Here is a 15852-nt window from a genome sequence, read left to right as displayed (position 1 = left end):
ATGACGACACCCCCTCCATCTCCCACACAGGCCGAGATTCCTTCTGATGGGACGTCTAGGAAAACTAGACAAGCCACTCGGCTAAGAAGGTTGACAACAAGAACATTGGAGCAAGCAAGGGCAACAGTCAATGTGAATCCAGCGACTGGTACAGGATCTGGACCTCATAAGGATCAGTTTCACAGTTACCTTGGAGTTGTGGCACGAGACAAGATTCCAATTGTTCACGCTAGCTGGAATGATGTACCTGAAACACTGAAGAACATGATATGGGATAACATATTGGTAAGTCCTTCATGCTGGTCATTTAATATTTGTTACACACATTCATGTTTATGCTTTTTAGTTTGACACACATGTTTTGTAGGCAAAATTCGACATCCCCGAGGGTGATAATGCTAAAAAGAAGGTGATGTCAACTGTGGCAACGCGTTGGAGGCAATTTAAGTTGGCGTTGACAACAAAATATGTGTATGGTAACACTGACGGCCAAGCAAAAGATGAGCCTTTGGTTAAATATGGCATTAATGAAAAAGATTGGGCCGAGTTTGCAAAAATGAGGCAAACCCCTACCTGGCAGGTTATTTCCAGTTTTAATGTTTTGAGTATCTTACAAACTGTTCATGCTTTTCCTTGGAATACATGTTTTGCATCATTAATGTACAATGACTCTCTGCACTTATTGTCTAGGGGAGGCTATGAGCTGCTAGAAAAAAAATTAATGGCTGAAAAAAGGAAGATACGAGAAGAACAAGCAGCATTTACTGAGGACCCTTCATTGTACCTCCCACCATCACCAATTTCTAGACACGAGAAATGGAAGAGTGCACGCACAAAACAATATGGCCAGATGACATCTCAAGCCGCCAAAGAAATTGCTGACAAAATTGTAAGCAACTATTATCATTAATTGTTACTGACAAACAAATCAAATACTTCAATGACAACTTCCTTTATGCCTTGATCTTGTTTTGTGTTATATGAACAGGACTCTTTGGAAGAGCAAAGCAGGCAGGGCAGCATTGTGCCTTCGGGACGTGATGATATTTTGAACATGGCTATTGGAAGACCGGAGCATCCTGGTCGTGTACGTGGGGCTGGGATAGGGGTTACAATTATGCAGTACTTTGGTCCAGCATCGCGTCGGTCTACCACTTCATCAAACATCACTGTAGAACAGTTGGCTGATATAATTGGTAACCTAAAAGAAGAATGGCAAAGACAGGTTGAACAAGAAAACATTAAAAGAGAGGAGGTGTGGATGAGGAGGGTAGAAGAGGAAAAACAGCGCACTATGGACACATTTAAAGGACAAATACAAGAAGCTATCAAGTTGGAGTTGTCACAAATTGCATCACAACATTCAGCCCCACTTCAGCCAAATGATATACAAGTATTAGCAGCAAGGGTAAGCACGAAGGGAAGCTGTGCAGCAACAGAGACAAATGCATTAGCTAAAAAACCCTCTAAGTTGAATGGTGACAACGTCGGGCTGCATGTAACTGCCGAGAACTCCAACAAATTAGTGGCAGTGGGCAAACAGTGCGACAGTTTTGGCACCATCCACAATGTGCCCTATGCTGATGATGTTGTTCCCGTGAGTATGGTGGAAGTTATTTTTGGTGATGCGGAGGTTCCAATCCCTACATCAGAAATAAAGTTTGTCAAAGAAGCTTTAGGTAGTTTTGTTCCATGGCCAACACATTTGGTCAAACCCATCTTGCCTGAGGAAATAACATGTTTAATGGATTGTAACATTAATTCCTATAATTTAAAATGGTTACTTACGTAAGTCTTTTTTAAATGTTTTGTACTCTTGTAGGAAGCAGAGAAGGATGTGAGCTCACCATTGAAGACTGTTGAGGAGGAAAAGGTAGCTGAGGTTATTGATCCATTGGGAGAGTTGGTGAAGAACTTGTTCGACATTTACCAAAGGCCCGTTGAGGTGTCATGGGATGGTGCTAAATTTGGGATCAATAATGTCAAAGATGGCTTCTTCATCATACACGCTGATGTGAGCGAGATAATATTAGGAGACAAGTGTTTAAACATCTCCATTCTACTGCTATGGCTTATGTAAGTGTATACCCATATTAGCTCAAACATTTGTACACTGTACAATTGAGTTAGCTAGTTTAAATAACCTATTAACAACTTTTATGAAAAAATGTTTTACATAGGTTTATTCATGATTGGAGTGCGAGCATTGGTTATGGAGCATTGTATGGGTTCCTTGAACCTCAGTGTATCCACAATGCAAGCAGTAGACGTCAAGAGTGTGAAAATTACATTGGAAGGTGGTTGAAGGAAGCAGGAAAACAAATTTACATAGCACCTTATTTAAACCAGTAAGTTGAGCAAATAATGTTGGTCAAGTACGGTAATGTTTAACATATTGACTTAATGAAGTATCTTTACCTATTCAGGGCCCATTGGCAGCTTGTTGTATTGTGCCCAGGCGACAATCTAGTGGTTTGGTTTTGTTCTTTGCGAAAGAAGCCGGATGTTGCCATCAAGGGTGCAGTAAACAGGTTAGTGTTGCCTCTACCGTGCCTCAATGACATAATGCACTCCTACAGCAAACCACCAATGATCGTAATGCTTTGTTTCTATTTTGAAAATAGTGCAATGAAATCAGTCACCAAAACTGCAGAGGGAAAGCCACCTCAGCATGGGCCTCAGTGGATTGAAGCAAAGGTACATGTTTATTTAAATTCTAAATGCCATATGGATGTCATTTCTGTTTGCGTTGACTGAATTCACAACGTAATGTGTGTGCGTATGTCGTGTAGAGTCATGTTTAAACCGGAAATTACGAGTGTGGATACTATGTTATGCAATGGATATGGTGCATCGTAAGTGGTGGATTGAAGGATTACTGGATTCACGTATGTTTCTGATTATTGATTTACTTGTTAATGTAATTAGACGTCACTAGTTTTTACCTGATGCCAAGGTCCTTACTAAATTCATATATACATGTGCAGTGGTTTTCTGATCGATCAGCGCTAACAGAAGAGACCATGACCACACTCCGGCATAAATGGGCGGCATATTTTATCCAAATGAAGAAATGCGAACCAAGAAAAAATTAGATAACTTAGGAACAATTTTCGTTTCCGCCAGAATTTTATTTCTCTACTGAGAACAGTACATTGTTTAGATAACTTGAGTTGTATATTGAATTTAATTTTCTCTCAGCTTGAACAATTTCCTATCCAGCCCTTCAATGTGGCCGTGTGCCTTGAACAGTACATTGTTTCAGTTAATGCTTGAGTTGTATATTGAAATTAATTTTCTCTCTGCTTTTTGTTTCACTTAACATTTGATAACTAACTTTTTTGCTTGTACTTAATTGTCTATCATAATGTTGTCGTGTCATTAACTTTTACTGCTAGAATTGCTGACTTTAAACCCAGCTAGGTAACTTCTGCTCAGGGTGGTGGTGACAAGGACTACAAGGAGGTACCCCCACCTCCTTTGTTTAAACCTGCAGGTGAGCTGAAATTACCATCAGGGTGGTGGTGACTTTGTTGTTCCTCTAAATTACCATCTTAAGTCTATGATCTATTGGGTTTGTTTGTTGTTGTTGCTACAGGGGGACACATCAACCAAGCTGTGACCTTCAATAGATCTTATTACAAGGTAATCAGTTCAATGGAAAAATGGTTGAGTCATTAGGGATCCTTAATTAAGCTCTGTGTCTTAATTTAATGACTTTAAAATAAACAGACATTATCATGCATGTATCCTTCTAAGAAGCATTTTCATCTGCTTTTAGGATTTTCAAAGTGCTTATATCATCTTTTTATTCCTTAATTATGTGCTCTTATTATTAAATTTGACTAATTAAATGTATATTTCTCCCGATTATTATGATCAGGTTCCAATTATAGGACAATGTGCACGTACTATATCCTGAACAGCCATCCACAAGGCTTGGGTTTTAAAAAAAAAACCGTAGAACCAGCACATTTTTACTGCACAATTTGCTGTTTTAAAAAAAATACATTCCACGATGGTTCTACGGACACGACCATCGTAGAACCAGCACATTTCTACGACGATCATACTCAGCAAACCGTAGTAGTATTAGGACCCTCTCTTACGACGGTCGTCGGCAACAGAAGACCGTAGTAGTATTAAGAAAATTCTACGATGGTCCTTAGGATACAACCGTCGTAGAACACGTTTATGTCAACGACGGTGCTGTATCGTGACCGTAGTAGTATTAACACCGTCTCTTACGACGGTCGTCCGCAACAAAACACCGTAGTAGTAATAGGACCATTCTACGATGGTTCTCAGGAGACAACCGTCGTAGAACAAGATTATGTCTACGACGGTGTTGTCCCCATGGCTGTCGTAGTCTTTCGTTACTTCTACGACGGGGCTGTCCGGCAGTCGTGTTAGAATTGTGGACCATTCTACGACGGTCCGTAGGATACAACCGTCGTAGAACAAGATTATGTTTACGACGGTGTTGTCCCCATGTCCGTCGTAGTCTCTCGTAAGTTCTAAGACGAGGCTATCCGGCAGCCCGTCTTAGAATTCTATAATGTCTACGACGGTTTTCTTTGACCGTCTTTGAAAGCTATTGCATTTATTACGTCGTCGCAGACAACGACGGTCTTCAACCGACGTAGTATACTCATTTTAACTGACGTTGAATTCTGCTTTTGTAGTAGTGTAACCTATTTAGTTGAGTAAAATATTTGAATTATTATAAATTTTTGTACTTATGTTTTATTCTTACAAATGAAAAAAATTTATGAAGTTTCAATATAAATTTCTCAAAAAAATCATCACCATTAACATATTAGCTTTTTTCTTGTAGATCACAAATATCACTAGCGATAATCATGCTTGAGTTGAATAAAACTATTATGGGTGACAAAACTCTCTCCCAAAATATTTAACGCAATTTGATATTTAGAACTTGATCGAATTCGAAATCACTGATTAAACTAAAACAACATCACGTCAATTGATCCATTCGCTTGGTAATACATATTGGTTGTTATTGTGTGAATAAATTTTCTTATTTTCTAAATAAATAAAATATGCTTTAAAATTTAGAAAATTATATAAACATCTAAAAGATTTAAATCTAATTAGGTCATTAATAGCTTCTCTCATCTCATTTTATTTGTCGTTTAAGGCAATATACACATCTTTATTGCACTAATTTTCATGATAAAATAGTCTTATTTGATTAAATACTCTTATTAACTATATTGTACAATTATAGTTTCTATATAAAAGAAAAAAGAACAATTATATATATGTACTAGTGAAATTATTTCTCGAGGGTCAGGGTATTATTGAAGAAAAAAAATTTCTTTCATATTCTAAAGTGACATAATTTGAGAAAAATATTCTAAAAGTAACCAATAAGATTAGACATATTAACTTTGTTTTGGTGTTTCTCAGGTATTGTCTAGTGTCTACAACAGGATACAAGCTAGGTTATTATGATAAGGTAGGATATTAAATATGTTCTCTCAACTCGAAGGATTAGTCTCTTATGATGAATCCAACTTTCGTTTGTCCAACGTAAAATCTTTTAAGTATTTAAATACATAAATGTTTTCTTTTTTATTTGGATAGCCAAGCAAATTAGTTTAGAAGAAGCCAAATACATATGACCCTTTACAGATTGAAAGGTTGTCATCAAAAGGAGGAAAAAGAAAGAAAGAAAAAAGGGCAGAAGAGAGTTAAAAAGGTCAAAGGATTCTTTAATATTTAATTCCAAACATTATTACTTGGATATAACTACGGACTCTTTTAGGTATTTGAATATTTTTCAACTGTTTTGATCCATACGGACTTTTTTAGGTATTTGAATATTTCTCAACTGTTTTGGTCCATTTATAGTTACTTTTTTGTGAACATACCAGCAAAATAATCCCAACGTGTTACATAAGGCTAATATTATATAATTGTTTGATTTTCCATTATTTTTTTTATTTTTCTGTGTAAATAACTCAATGTTGGTTCACAATCAATAACATCCTCACCTACTAAAGTAACAATAACTCTAAGAGTACATTGATGGGTGGCGAGGCCCCATATTAATTATCATAAAGTTCTTTCTTGTAGTTGAGATAATCATTGGTACGTTTATTGCTCAACTATTTAGTTTTTCCATGATGCATGTATGTTATTCTAAAAAAATACGTTTTTAGAGAATATTGTTTAAAATAATATTTTTTGCCGTAATGTTAATTGTAAAGAATAACTTTTATCTCATACAAACACAAAATCTTATTTTGCATGGAGGAAAGGTTGCCAACTTGTCATCGTTGGTTAGCGCTGATTTTAAAGAATTAAAAGTAAAAGCTTTTGTGAAGAAAATAATATTATCGTAATATTAGAAATTTAAAAATGTCATAAACAGTATTTAATAAATTTTTCATTTAGATTAGTTAAAATCAATTATATCAATTATAACTAACATTAAGTGGGTTTGAGCAATGATATAATTTTTTTCATTTAATAATTTTTTTTTATAGTATCCTATTCATTGATGCAATGATATAGTAAATTCCTATTTGAATAAATATGTAAAAGTATTTCACGCTAACTATGCATATAAATTAAATTCTATTTTCATACTTTTTGCAATTAAAATATTTATTTTTAAAATAAATCGAAATCTTTAATTATATATATATATATATATATATTTCTTACCTTTTGATTTCTATTCAAGAACTTTAATTTTAACAATTATTTTTTTCTATCTCTTCTGAATTTTCATGATAGTTATTCAATGTTCAATAGTGTAAGCTTAGTAGATATAAAGCAGCATAACAAATAGCAATACCATAAAATAAGAGTAGAGTAAAAAATTATCTTTCTTTAATAATAGAATTTTTATTTTACTATAAGCAATATTGTAAAAACCAATCTGACTGCCCACTTTGATAAGATACTGATCATTCATTGATCCGGTGTATATCTATATTTTATATAGAAATTGCTAACTGGTGGCCATGTGTTATAATTTTACTCCAAAATTTTAGGACAAAAAATCATTTGTCTCTTTTGTTTTAATAAATAGAAATATAATTTAGGAACATTAGAGTAATTGCAATCGGATTATTTTCCAGAAAAAAATTGCAATCTGATTATTCAAAAAAGAAAAATTATTTTCTCTCACCTCTCTCCTCTCCCCTCTCCCCCCGGTTTCTCTTTTCTCTCTCGTCATTCACCGTCACTTAATTTGCAGAATTGGTACCGATTTCTCCATGCATTTTGTCTGAAAGAATTAGAGGAAACCTTTGGTGAGAATATTGATTACAAAAATCTATTTTTTTGAGATTTGACATTCACATGTGAACAAAAACATAAATTATTAAAAACTAAGCATTGGGGTGGTTGTGGGCAAAATTTCCTAAAGGGGGTGCTTTTACAAAATATTTTTCCAAAGGGGGTTCTTTCGAAAAATATTACATGGGGGGCTCTTTTCTATGTACTTTGCATGGATAATATAGCAAACTGTCACTCCTAGTGGCGAGTTTGCTGGGCACAGCCACGTGACACGGAAAACGCCACTCGTAGTGGCGAGTTGCCCAGCTGCAGGCCTAAAGGGAGTTGCAACTGCAACTTGCGATTTGAGTGCAAGTTGCAACTCCCATTGGCAACTCCCATTGTATAATTAAATTAGTTTTATATTTTATTTTGTAGTTTCCAATAAAATAATTTGTATGATAATTTTTTTAAGTAATTATTAATTAAAACTAAATGTCAGCTTTCAAGTAATTTTTTTAAATACATACATAAATTTAAATAAATTACCAATTTATTTTCCGATAAACAAAGTTCAAAGCTAAAACAAATGTCACAAATCTTCTTGATTAATTTTAATATAAAAAATAAAACTCTTTTCAAACTTCTGTTTTCTTCGTTGAGTTATATTTGAAAGGAGAAAAGGATTTTAAACTTTTCGTAGAGTTATTTTAAACTCTAATTTATGTATGTATTTAAAAAATCCCAAAAATACAATGGAAACAGCGTGAGGAAAACTGATATTTGAGTATGTATTTATACTGCCCTAAATTGCCAATGGGAATGATAACCGCAAAATTAGAATAACTCTACGAAAAGTTTAAAATCCTTTTCTCCTTTCAAATATAACTCAAAGAAGAAAACAGAAGTTTGAAAAGAGTTTTATTTTTTATATTAAAATTAATCAAGAAGATTTGTGACATTTGTTTTAGCTTTGAACTTTGTTTATCGGAAAATAAATTGGTAATTTATTTAAATTTATGTATATATTTAAAAAAATTACTTGAAAGCTGACATTTAGTTTTAATTAATAATTACTTAAAAAAATTATCATACAAATTATTTTACTGGAAACTACAAAATAAAATATAAAACTAATTTAATTATACAATGGGAGTTGCCAATGGGAGTTGCAACTTGCACTCAAATCGCAAGTTGCAGTTGCAACTCCCCTTTAGGCCTGCAGTTGGGCAACTCGCCACTACGAGTGGCGTTTTTCGTGCCACGTGGCTGTGCCCAGCAAACTCGCCACTAGGAGTGGCGGTTTGCTATATTATCCATGCAAAGTACGTAGAAAAGAGCCCCCCATATAATATTTTTCGAAAGGACCCCCTTTGGGGAAATATTTTGTAAAAGCACCCCCTTTGGGGAAATTTGCCGTGGTTGTGCCTTCGATGTAGGCATCGGTTCCAATCTTCAACCGCTTCTTCAATATCTAAGTTTCTTCTCGGTTCAAGGTTCTTTTCCCTTTTTATTTTTTATTTTTATTTCTTGATAGTTTTGTTCATCTCAAGACCTTGAAGCCGCGTTGATTCCGATCTCTCCATCGGTTAACATTTTTTTAAAAAAATAAATATGATCAATCTCGCCCGGGTTTTGAAACTTAATGTAATTCTCCCTAGCAGGGGATCCATCACCAGAGCTATGCCTAAGATACTCCAAGAAGATTAGGCGAGAGATGTAGGTGAAGGTCCTAACTAGGATTCTCTTGAGTCTTAGGGTAGATTTTAGGCCAATGGGTTAAGTATGAGTCCACTTATCTTTGTATATATTAGATTAGGATTTCATTATTTTTGGACCTTGTATTTAGGACTCCATAGTGTAAAAAGGGTACCTTAGTAATAAATTTTTCAGCACTTGTATTTTAGGGCACCTAGACTAGTTTTTATATTATGGGTAGTTTTGTAATTCCACATGCATTAAGTGCACTATTTGATGTGTGTGTTGCAAGAAAAATTTAATTGAATTGAGAGAAGTCCAATCCAATTAAATTTTGGACCATCCTAAGGGGGAGGTGAACATTTGTTTGCTACACCCCATTGCCACATCATATAGTCACATTTTGTGCATGTCCTTCATGCTTTACATGCCTTATGACACATAAGCACACTTAGTGGAAAATCTTGGACTTGATCTTGGATTAGTAGGCTGAACCATAGCTAAAATTCACTAATAATAATTAGTAAAATTTTGGCTCCACAAATTCAAATTCAAATTCAAATTTCTCTCCAATTTTGTGTGACACTTAGGCTATAAATGGAGGCCTTGTGTGTGCATTTTTTGGAACTTTGATAATTTGAGAATTACACTTCAAAGTTCATACCTCATTTGAGGTATAAAATTTCGTGCTTCTTTTCTCCCTTTCCCTCCACTCATCTTCTCCTACCTTCAATCTCTTATCCATGACTTCCTATGGTGGTGAGCTTTTTCTTGACTCATCTTCTCCTTGAAGTGGCGTCTCAAATCACATTTACTCCTTCTCCATTCTGTTACCATTGATCTTCAAGAAGAAAAGGATTTCATTGATGAAGAATATCCAAGGCCTACAAGCTCCACATGGAGCTACATCACATGGTATCAAGAGCATCTTCATCTAGGTGATGTTCTTTCCTCTATCTTTTTGTTCGATCAATTCACTTTAATTCCTTATTCCTCATAATCTTCTCCTTGTATCTCCTCCATTGTCTTATGGTTTGGTGTTGTTTAGAGTAGATTAAAAAAAATAAACCAATTAAATATTAGATCTACACTTGTTCTTGCATTTCTATGGTTCAAATTTTATAGATATACTCTTGAATCATGTTTTTGTGTTGATTTTAGGTTATATCATTTTTCAGTCATAATCTTCTTGTGCTGAACCTTTAGATCTCAATTTTCTTGCAAAATATTGATTAGAAAAGAAAACACAAAAATCTAAGTGTAAATCACTTCATGTTGGACCTTGTGGCCTCAATAATCTTAAGAGGGATAGGCTTAGAATGCAGAAGAAGCAACAACAATCAATTTAATAATGTTCTATAAACATGCAAGGCAAAATTGATTGCAATAACATAAATGAGATAAAGGAAGAGAGAATGCAAACACAGTTTTATACTGGTTCGGCCACAACCCATGCCTACGTCCAGTACTCAAGCAACCCACTTGAGATTTCCACTATCTTTATAAAATCCATTACAAAGTCTGAACCACACAGGGACAACCCATCCCTTGTGTTCAGGAATCCTTTACAACAAGAGACTCACAGTCTCTTAACCAATCTCATTGAATAAGAAGAATGGAAGAAGAATTCTCTCTTCAAGAGAAGAATATTACAATGAAGATCATGTAAGAGTCCTTATAGATTTTGCAAGTGTTTGATCAAGGATTTCTTGAGAGAGCATTTGACAATGAAGTTCTTTTGAAATCTCTCTCATTGTCTTTTGAGAGGATAAGACATTTTTGCCAAGCAAAACTCTCTGCATAAAATTCGTGCCCAAGTCACCTATTTATAGGCCTTTGATGGCCATTCACAAATCTAATGAAAAGATGTGACTGTTGGCGATATTCCTTGAAAATCCTCTCTGGTAATCAATTACAGAATTAGTGTAATCGATTACACAGTTTTTTTTTTGAACAGTTGTGACCCTTCATTTAAAATTTAAATTCTCAACGTTCAGAGTCTCTGGTAATCGATTACATATGATGTGTAATCGATTACACACTTTCAAACCATTGGTAATCGATTACATGTATTGGTAATCGATTACATGTGCCTTGAATGACTTGAAACCTTTCATTGTGAGGCAAGGCTTGATCTTGAAGAAATCTTGAATCAAGGCTTTGTTTGTATTAATCTTGAAGCAAAATGAGCCTTGTTTGATTCTTCTTTTGACATCATCAAAATCATGTATACATACATTCACATTCTCCCCCTTTTTTATGATGACAAACATGTGATTTCTTCTCAACACCATCAAAGCTTATTCTTAATTCTTCCTGACATCATCAAAATCTTCATGATTTACACTTCATTCATGTTGTCTTAGAGTCATGTTTTGTCATGATAATTGTCACATTATGTTCTAAGTTTGTGCTCAATTTTGATTTTGTTGATTGAATTCTAGATACATTTGTTCTTGTATTCTTGCAATTCTTAGCCTATCATTTGAATTTTGAGTCTAATTCATGTATGTTGTTTAGTTCATAACATGTTCTAAATCAATTTCTAGAAATAGTCTTGTTGTTGAACTTTTTTGTTTCCCAAGTTTCCTATATGATGCCTATGAAGAAATTGAGTTGTGGTGCTTAGTTGTGGCTGGATTTGTGAATCAAAATAAGTCTTAAGCTCTCTTGAATTCTTTATTCAAGACAATTGAGCATAAACAAAAACAAATTGTAACTATGCAAGCCTTAAGCAACATAAACACAATTCTTGATTTCTAGGTTGAAATTCTGGTTGCTATCAATTTTGGCGCACTGTCACCATGGCTTGAATACTTTGAGTTTTGAGCTGAAATTTTAACTAGATAAAATAGACATCTAGAAGAAAAAAATGGAAAAAGAATGAACAAAAAGGAAAAAGAAATGAGTAAGAAAAAGTGATAAAGATTAACATCACAATTCACATCCAGAACAACAAAAAAATGTGTATGTTTGATTTGTTTGAAATTTTATTCATTATTTTGAGTTGTATTACAAGCCTATTTGAATCCTTGGAATTGTTAATCTTTTAGATGTGTTGCTAAATTGACATAACTATAATTTTGCTTTGAGTCTTGTTTTTAATTTGTCAATCTAATCTAGTGTCATTCTAGGACTTCCTTTGTGTTCCACCTTGGCTTGTGGTGCTTTCCTTTTGCTTTATTTTTTGTTGAATCTCATTGAATTAATGTTATGTTAAATTTCCTTTTGGTTTAGCTTTCATTTCATCTCTTGGTTTCTTTTTTGTCTTTTTTTGTGTGTTTAAGTGTTGCCTACAATAAGGATTGGAAGAGGAAATTGATGCGTTGCTTGAAGAAATATTTTTTAGTCTTGGAGGTTAACCATCCGAGGAGCACCATTGGATTTGAAGCAACCAAAGCCTCACCAAAATTTGAGTGAAACAGTTGAGAAAACAAACAAGCATTGAAGACAAATTTGAAGACCTTAATTGCTTTGTTAAATTTGTTGTAATAGAACAATTAAGGGTTGGAATTTTTTTTCTATTGCAATTCCTTGTATTTGGACATTCTTCAGGGGTGTATTGGGAGTCTCCAAGAGACCACCCAAACCTCTATATGTGTATAATAGCTTAGTGTAAGCCGTGTAGACTAAGTGAAGAGCTAGTTGGGGACCTCCAAAGGGTCATCTAAGCCTTCACATAGTAAACCGTCTAGTTTGCTTTAAATTTCCTTTACCTTCCATTGTCAAACCGCCTAGATAGCTTTCCTTTTACTAATTAGTTTTTACCTTATCTTTCACACCTCTTTTGTGTTTATTTTGGTTAGTTTCAACCATAGTTTCTTTTACCTTTTGTTTTCAAACCCCCAACAAGAAAGAACCACAACTTAGGAAGCAACGTGAGTCTTCATTCTTCATCTAGTGTTAATGGTGAGGGTTCTACTCCTAAGGACCCCTTGTATAAGATATTAAATGAATTGAGATACCTTAAGTTGTGGAAAGAAAAAAAGAGAGAAAGGAAAAAGGAAAAAAAATTGAAGAAATAAGTCAAGATGAAGGAGAGAAAATAAGTGAGGAAGAAAGAAGAAAAATAATGAAAGAAATGAAAAGAGAAAAATATGGCTCATATAGTAGTCATGACTCTTGCAAGAGTTTAATTGAAGAATTTAGCGACTATTATAGAGGGCGCCATTGGTCACATACTAAAAATCACTCCCAAAGAAGAGAAAATGTTAGAAGGACTCAAGAGGTTAACATTAGTCTCCCATATTTCCATGAAAGTGATAATGTTGAGGCCTACCTAGATTGGGAAATGAAGGTTGAAAACTCTTTGCTTGCCATCATATTAGTGAAGAGAGAAAATTTCCATTTGCTACCCTCAACTTTCAAGTGTATGCCTTCTAGTGGTGGACTTCTCTTGTTAGGGAATGAAGGATTCATGAGGATCCTCTAGCAGAGTATTGGAATGATCTTAAGAGTGCTCTTAGGAAGAGGCACATTCCCTCCTACTATGAAAGGGAACTTATGGACAAGCTCCAAAGGCTTAGACAAGGGAGTATGAGTGTTGAAGAATATAGACAATAAATGGAACTACTCCTATTAAGAGTTGGACTTAGGGATGAGGAAAGAACAAGCATAGCTAGGTTCCTTAGTGGGCTTAATATGGAATTGAGGGACAAGGTTGAACTTCTTCGATATAGGGACCTAGATGAGCTAGTCCAACTTTTTATAAGAGTGGAGCAAAAACTTAAAAGAAAGCATTCTTCTAAATCTTATGGCTTTACTCTTATCCAAGGAAGGACCAAGCCCAAGGAATTTTGGGGGCTACACCTTCAAAACCCAAGAAAGATAAGGGTAAGACCATAGAGAAATCCACCCCTAAGACTAGTTCCTAAACAAGGACTTGCAACATTAAATGCTTCAAATGCCCCACAAAGAAAATCATGACTATGAGGGGTCAAGACATTTATAGTAGTCAAGAGGAGACTACTTCTTCCTCTTCCTCTAGTGGAAGTGAAGATGAAGTAAATGGTGAAGAGTCTAGTGAAGAAGTCTACCCTCGTGAAGAAGGTGACCTCTTAATGGTTAGAAGGCTCCTTGGAGGTCAATCTTGTAATCTATCTCAATCCCAAAGAGAGAACATCTTTCATACAAGATGCAAAATTTTAGATAAAACTTGTTCTCTCATTGTGAATAGTGGATCTTGTTGCAATTGTTGTAGCACAAGATTAGTTTACAAGTTGAACCTCACTATCATTCCCCACTCAAAACCTTATAAACTTCAATGGCTCAATGAGCAAGGGAAAATGATAGTTAACCAACAAGTGAAGGTACCTTTCTCCATTGGGACATATAAGGATGAAGTTAATTGTGATATAGTTCCCATGGAGGTAGGGCATATTCTTTAGGAAGGCCATGGGAATTTGATAGGAAGGTCATTTATAATGGCCTAACTAATAAGATTACTCTCACCCATCTTGGCTCTAAATTTGTGTTGCATCCTCAAACACCTTCACAGGTAGCTAAGGATCAACTTACAATGAAGGACAAGAGGGATTCAAAAAAGTTAGAAAAACAAAAGAAAAAAAAGGATAGTAAGGCCTTAACTCCAAGTCAAGGAGAAGGAAAAAGAGGGAAGGTGTTTCTCTAATAAAGTTGTAAAAAAAAGAGTAATTTTACAACAAAAGGAGATATTAAGAGAGCTCTTCTTCTCAATCAATCTTTCTACCTTCTCCTTTCAAGGGAGACATCCCTTAACATTGCCACAATTCCCCCACTTGAGCCCATTCCCCTAAAGGTCCAAGAACTCTTACAGGAATTTGGTGATGTATTTCCTAAAGAGATACCCCCTGGGTTACCTCCTCTTAGGGGAGTAGAACATCAAATAGACTTAGTCCCAGAAACAAGCCTTCTTAATAGGCTAGTTTATAGGACTAATCCTCAAGAGACCAAGGAGATTGAATCCCAAGTTAAGGAATTGTTGGAGAAGGGCTGGGTCCAAGACAACCTAAGTCTTTGTGTTGTGCTTGTGTTGTTGGTGCCAAAGGAAGGATGGCAAGTGGAGAATGTGTACAAATTGTAGGACCATCAACAACATAACTATGAAGTATAGACACCCTATTCCTAGGCTTGATGATATGCTTGATGAGTTGCATGGTGCAAATATATTTTCCAAAATTGATATTAAAAGTGGTTATCACCAAATAAGGATGAGAGAAGGTGATGAGTGGAAAACCACTTTCAAGACTAAGTTTGGGTTGTATGAGTGGCTACTAATGACTTTTGGGCTCACTAATGCACCAAGCACCTTCATGAGGCTAATCAATCATGTCCTAAGGAGTTCATAGGTAGGTTTGTTGTTGTTTATTTCGATGATATCTTAGTCTATAGTAGGGACCTAGATGATCACTTAGGACGTCTAAGGAAACTTCCTTTAGTTCTTAGGAAACACACTCACTTTGCTAATATAGATAAATGCACCTTTTGTGTTGATAGTGTAGTCTTATTAGGTTTTGTGGTTAGCAAAAATGGGGTCCATGTGTACCCTGAAAAAATCAAGGCCATCAAAGAGTGGCCCACCCCCAAAAATGTAGGAGATATTAGGAGCTTCCGTGGGTTGGCAACTTTCTATAGAAGGTTTGTTCCTAATTTCTCTACACTTGCTTCGCCACTTAATGAGTTGGTGAAGAAGAATGTGGCATTGACATGGGGAGAGAGACAAGAGCAAGCCTTTGCTTTGCTCAAAGAAAAGCTCAAAAAGGCACTTGTTCTAGCTCTCCCTGACTTTTGTAAAACTTTTGAGCTAGAGTGTGATGCCTCTGGTGTAGGTGTGGGAGTTGTGTTGTTGCAAGGTGGGCACACTATTGCTTACTTTAGTGAGAAACTTCATGGTGTCGTTCTCAACTACCCCATATATGATAA

The 15852-nt window shown here is 35.2% G+C and overlaps 1 protein-coding gene across 1 annotated transcript; it reads left to right on the top strand.

Annotated features, from left to right (window-relative positions):
• On the top strand, positions 1-4413 carry LOC114386174. The gene is made up of 11 exons (XM_028346167.1): positions 1-285; positions 368-561; positions 691-889; positions 989-1729; positions 1823-2076; positions 2181-2348; positions 2427-2531; positions 2625-2703; positions 3424-3496; positions 3599-3645; positions 4186-4413. The coding sequence occupies exons 1-11, from the start codon at positions 1-3 to the stop codon at positions 4411-4413; spliced, it is 2373 nt and encodes a 790-aa protein (XP_028201968.1).
• The last annotated feature ends 11439 nt before the right edge of the window (positions 4414-15852 follow it).

The sequence above is a fragment of the Glycine soja genome, chromosome 15, assembly GCF_004193775.1.
Source record: "Glycine soja cultivar W05 chromosome 15, ASM419377v2, whole genome shotgun sequence".
Taxonomy (NCBI): domain Eukaryota; kingdom Viridiplantae; phylum Streptophyta; class Magnoliopsida; order Fabales; family Fabaceae; genus Glycine; species Glycine soja.
Note: the sequence above shows the minus strand (reverse complement) of the source record. Positions and strands in the feature narration are given on the sequence as shown.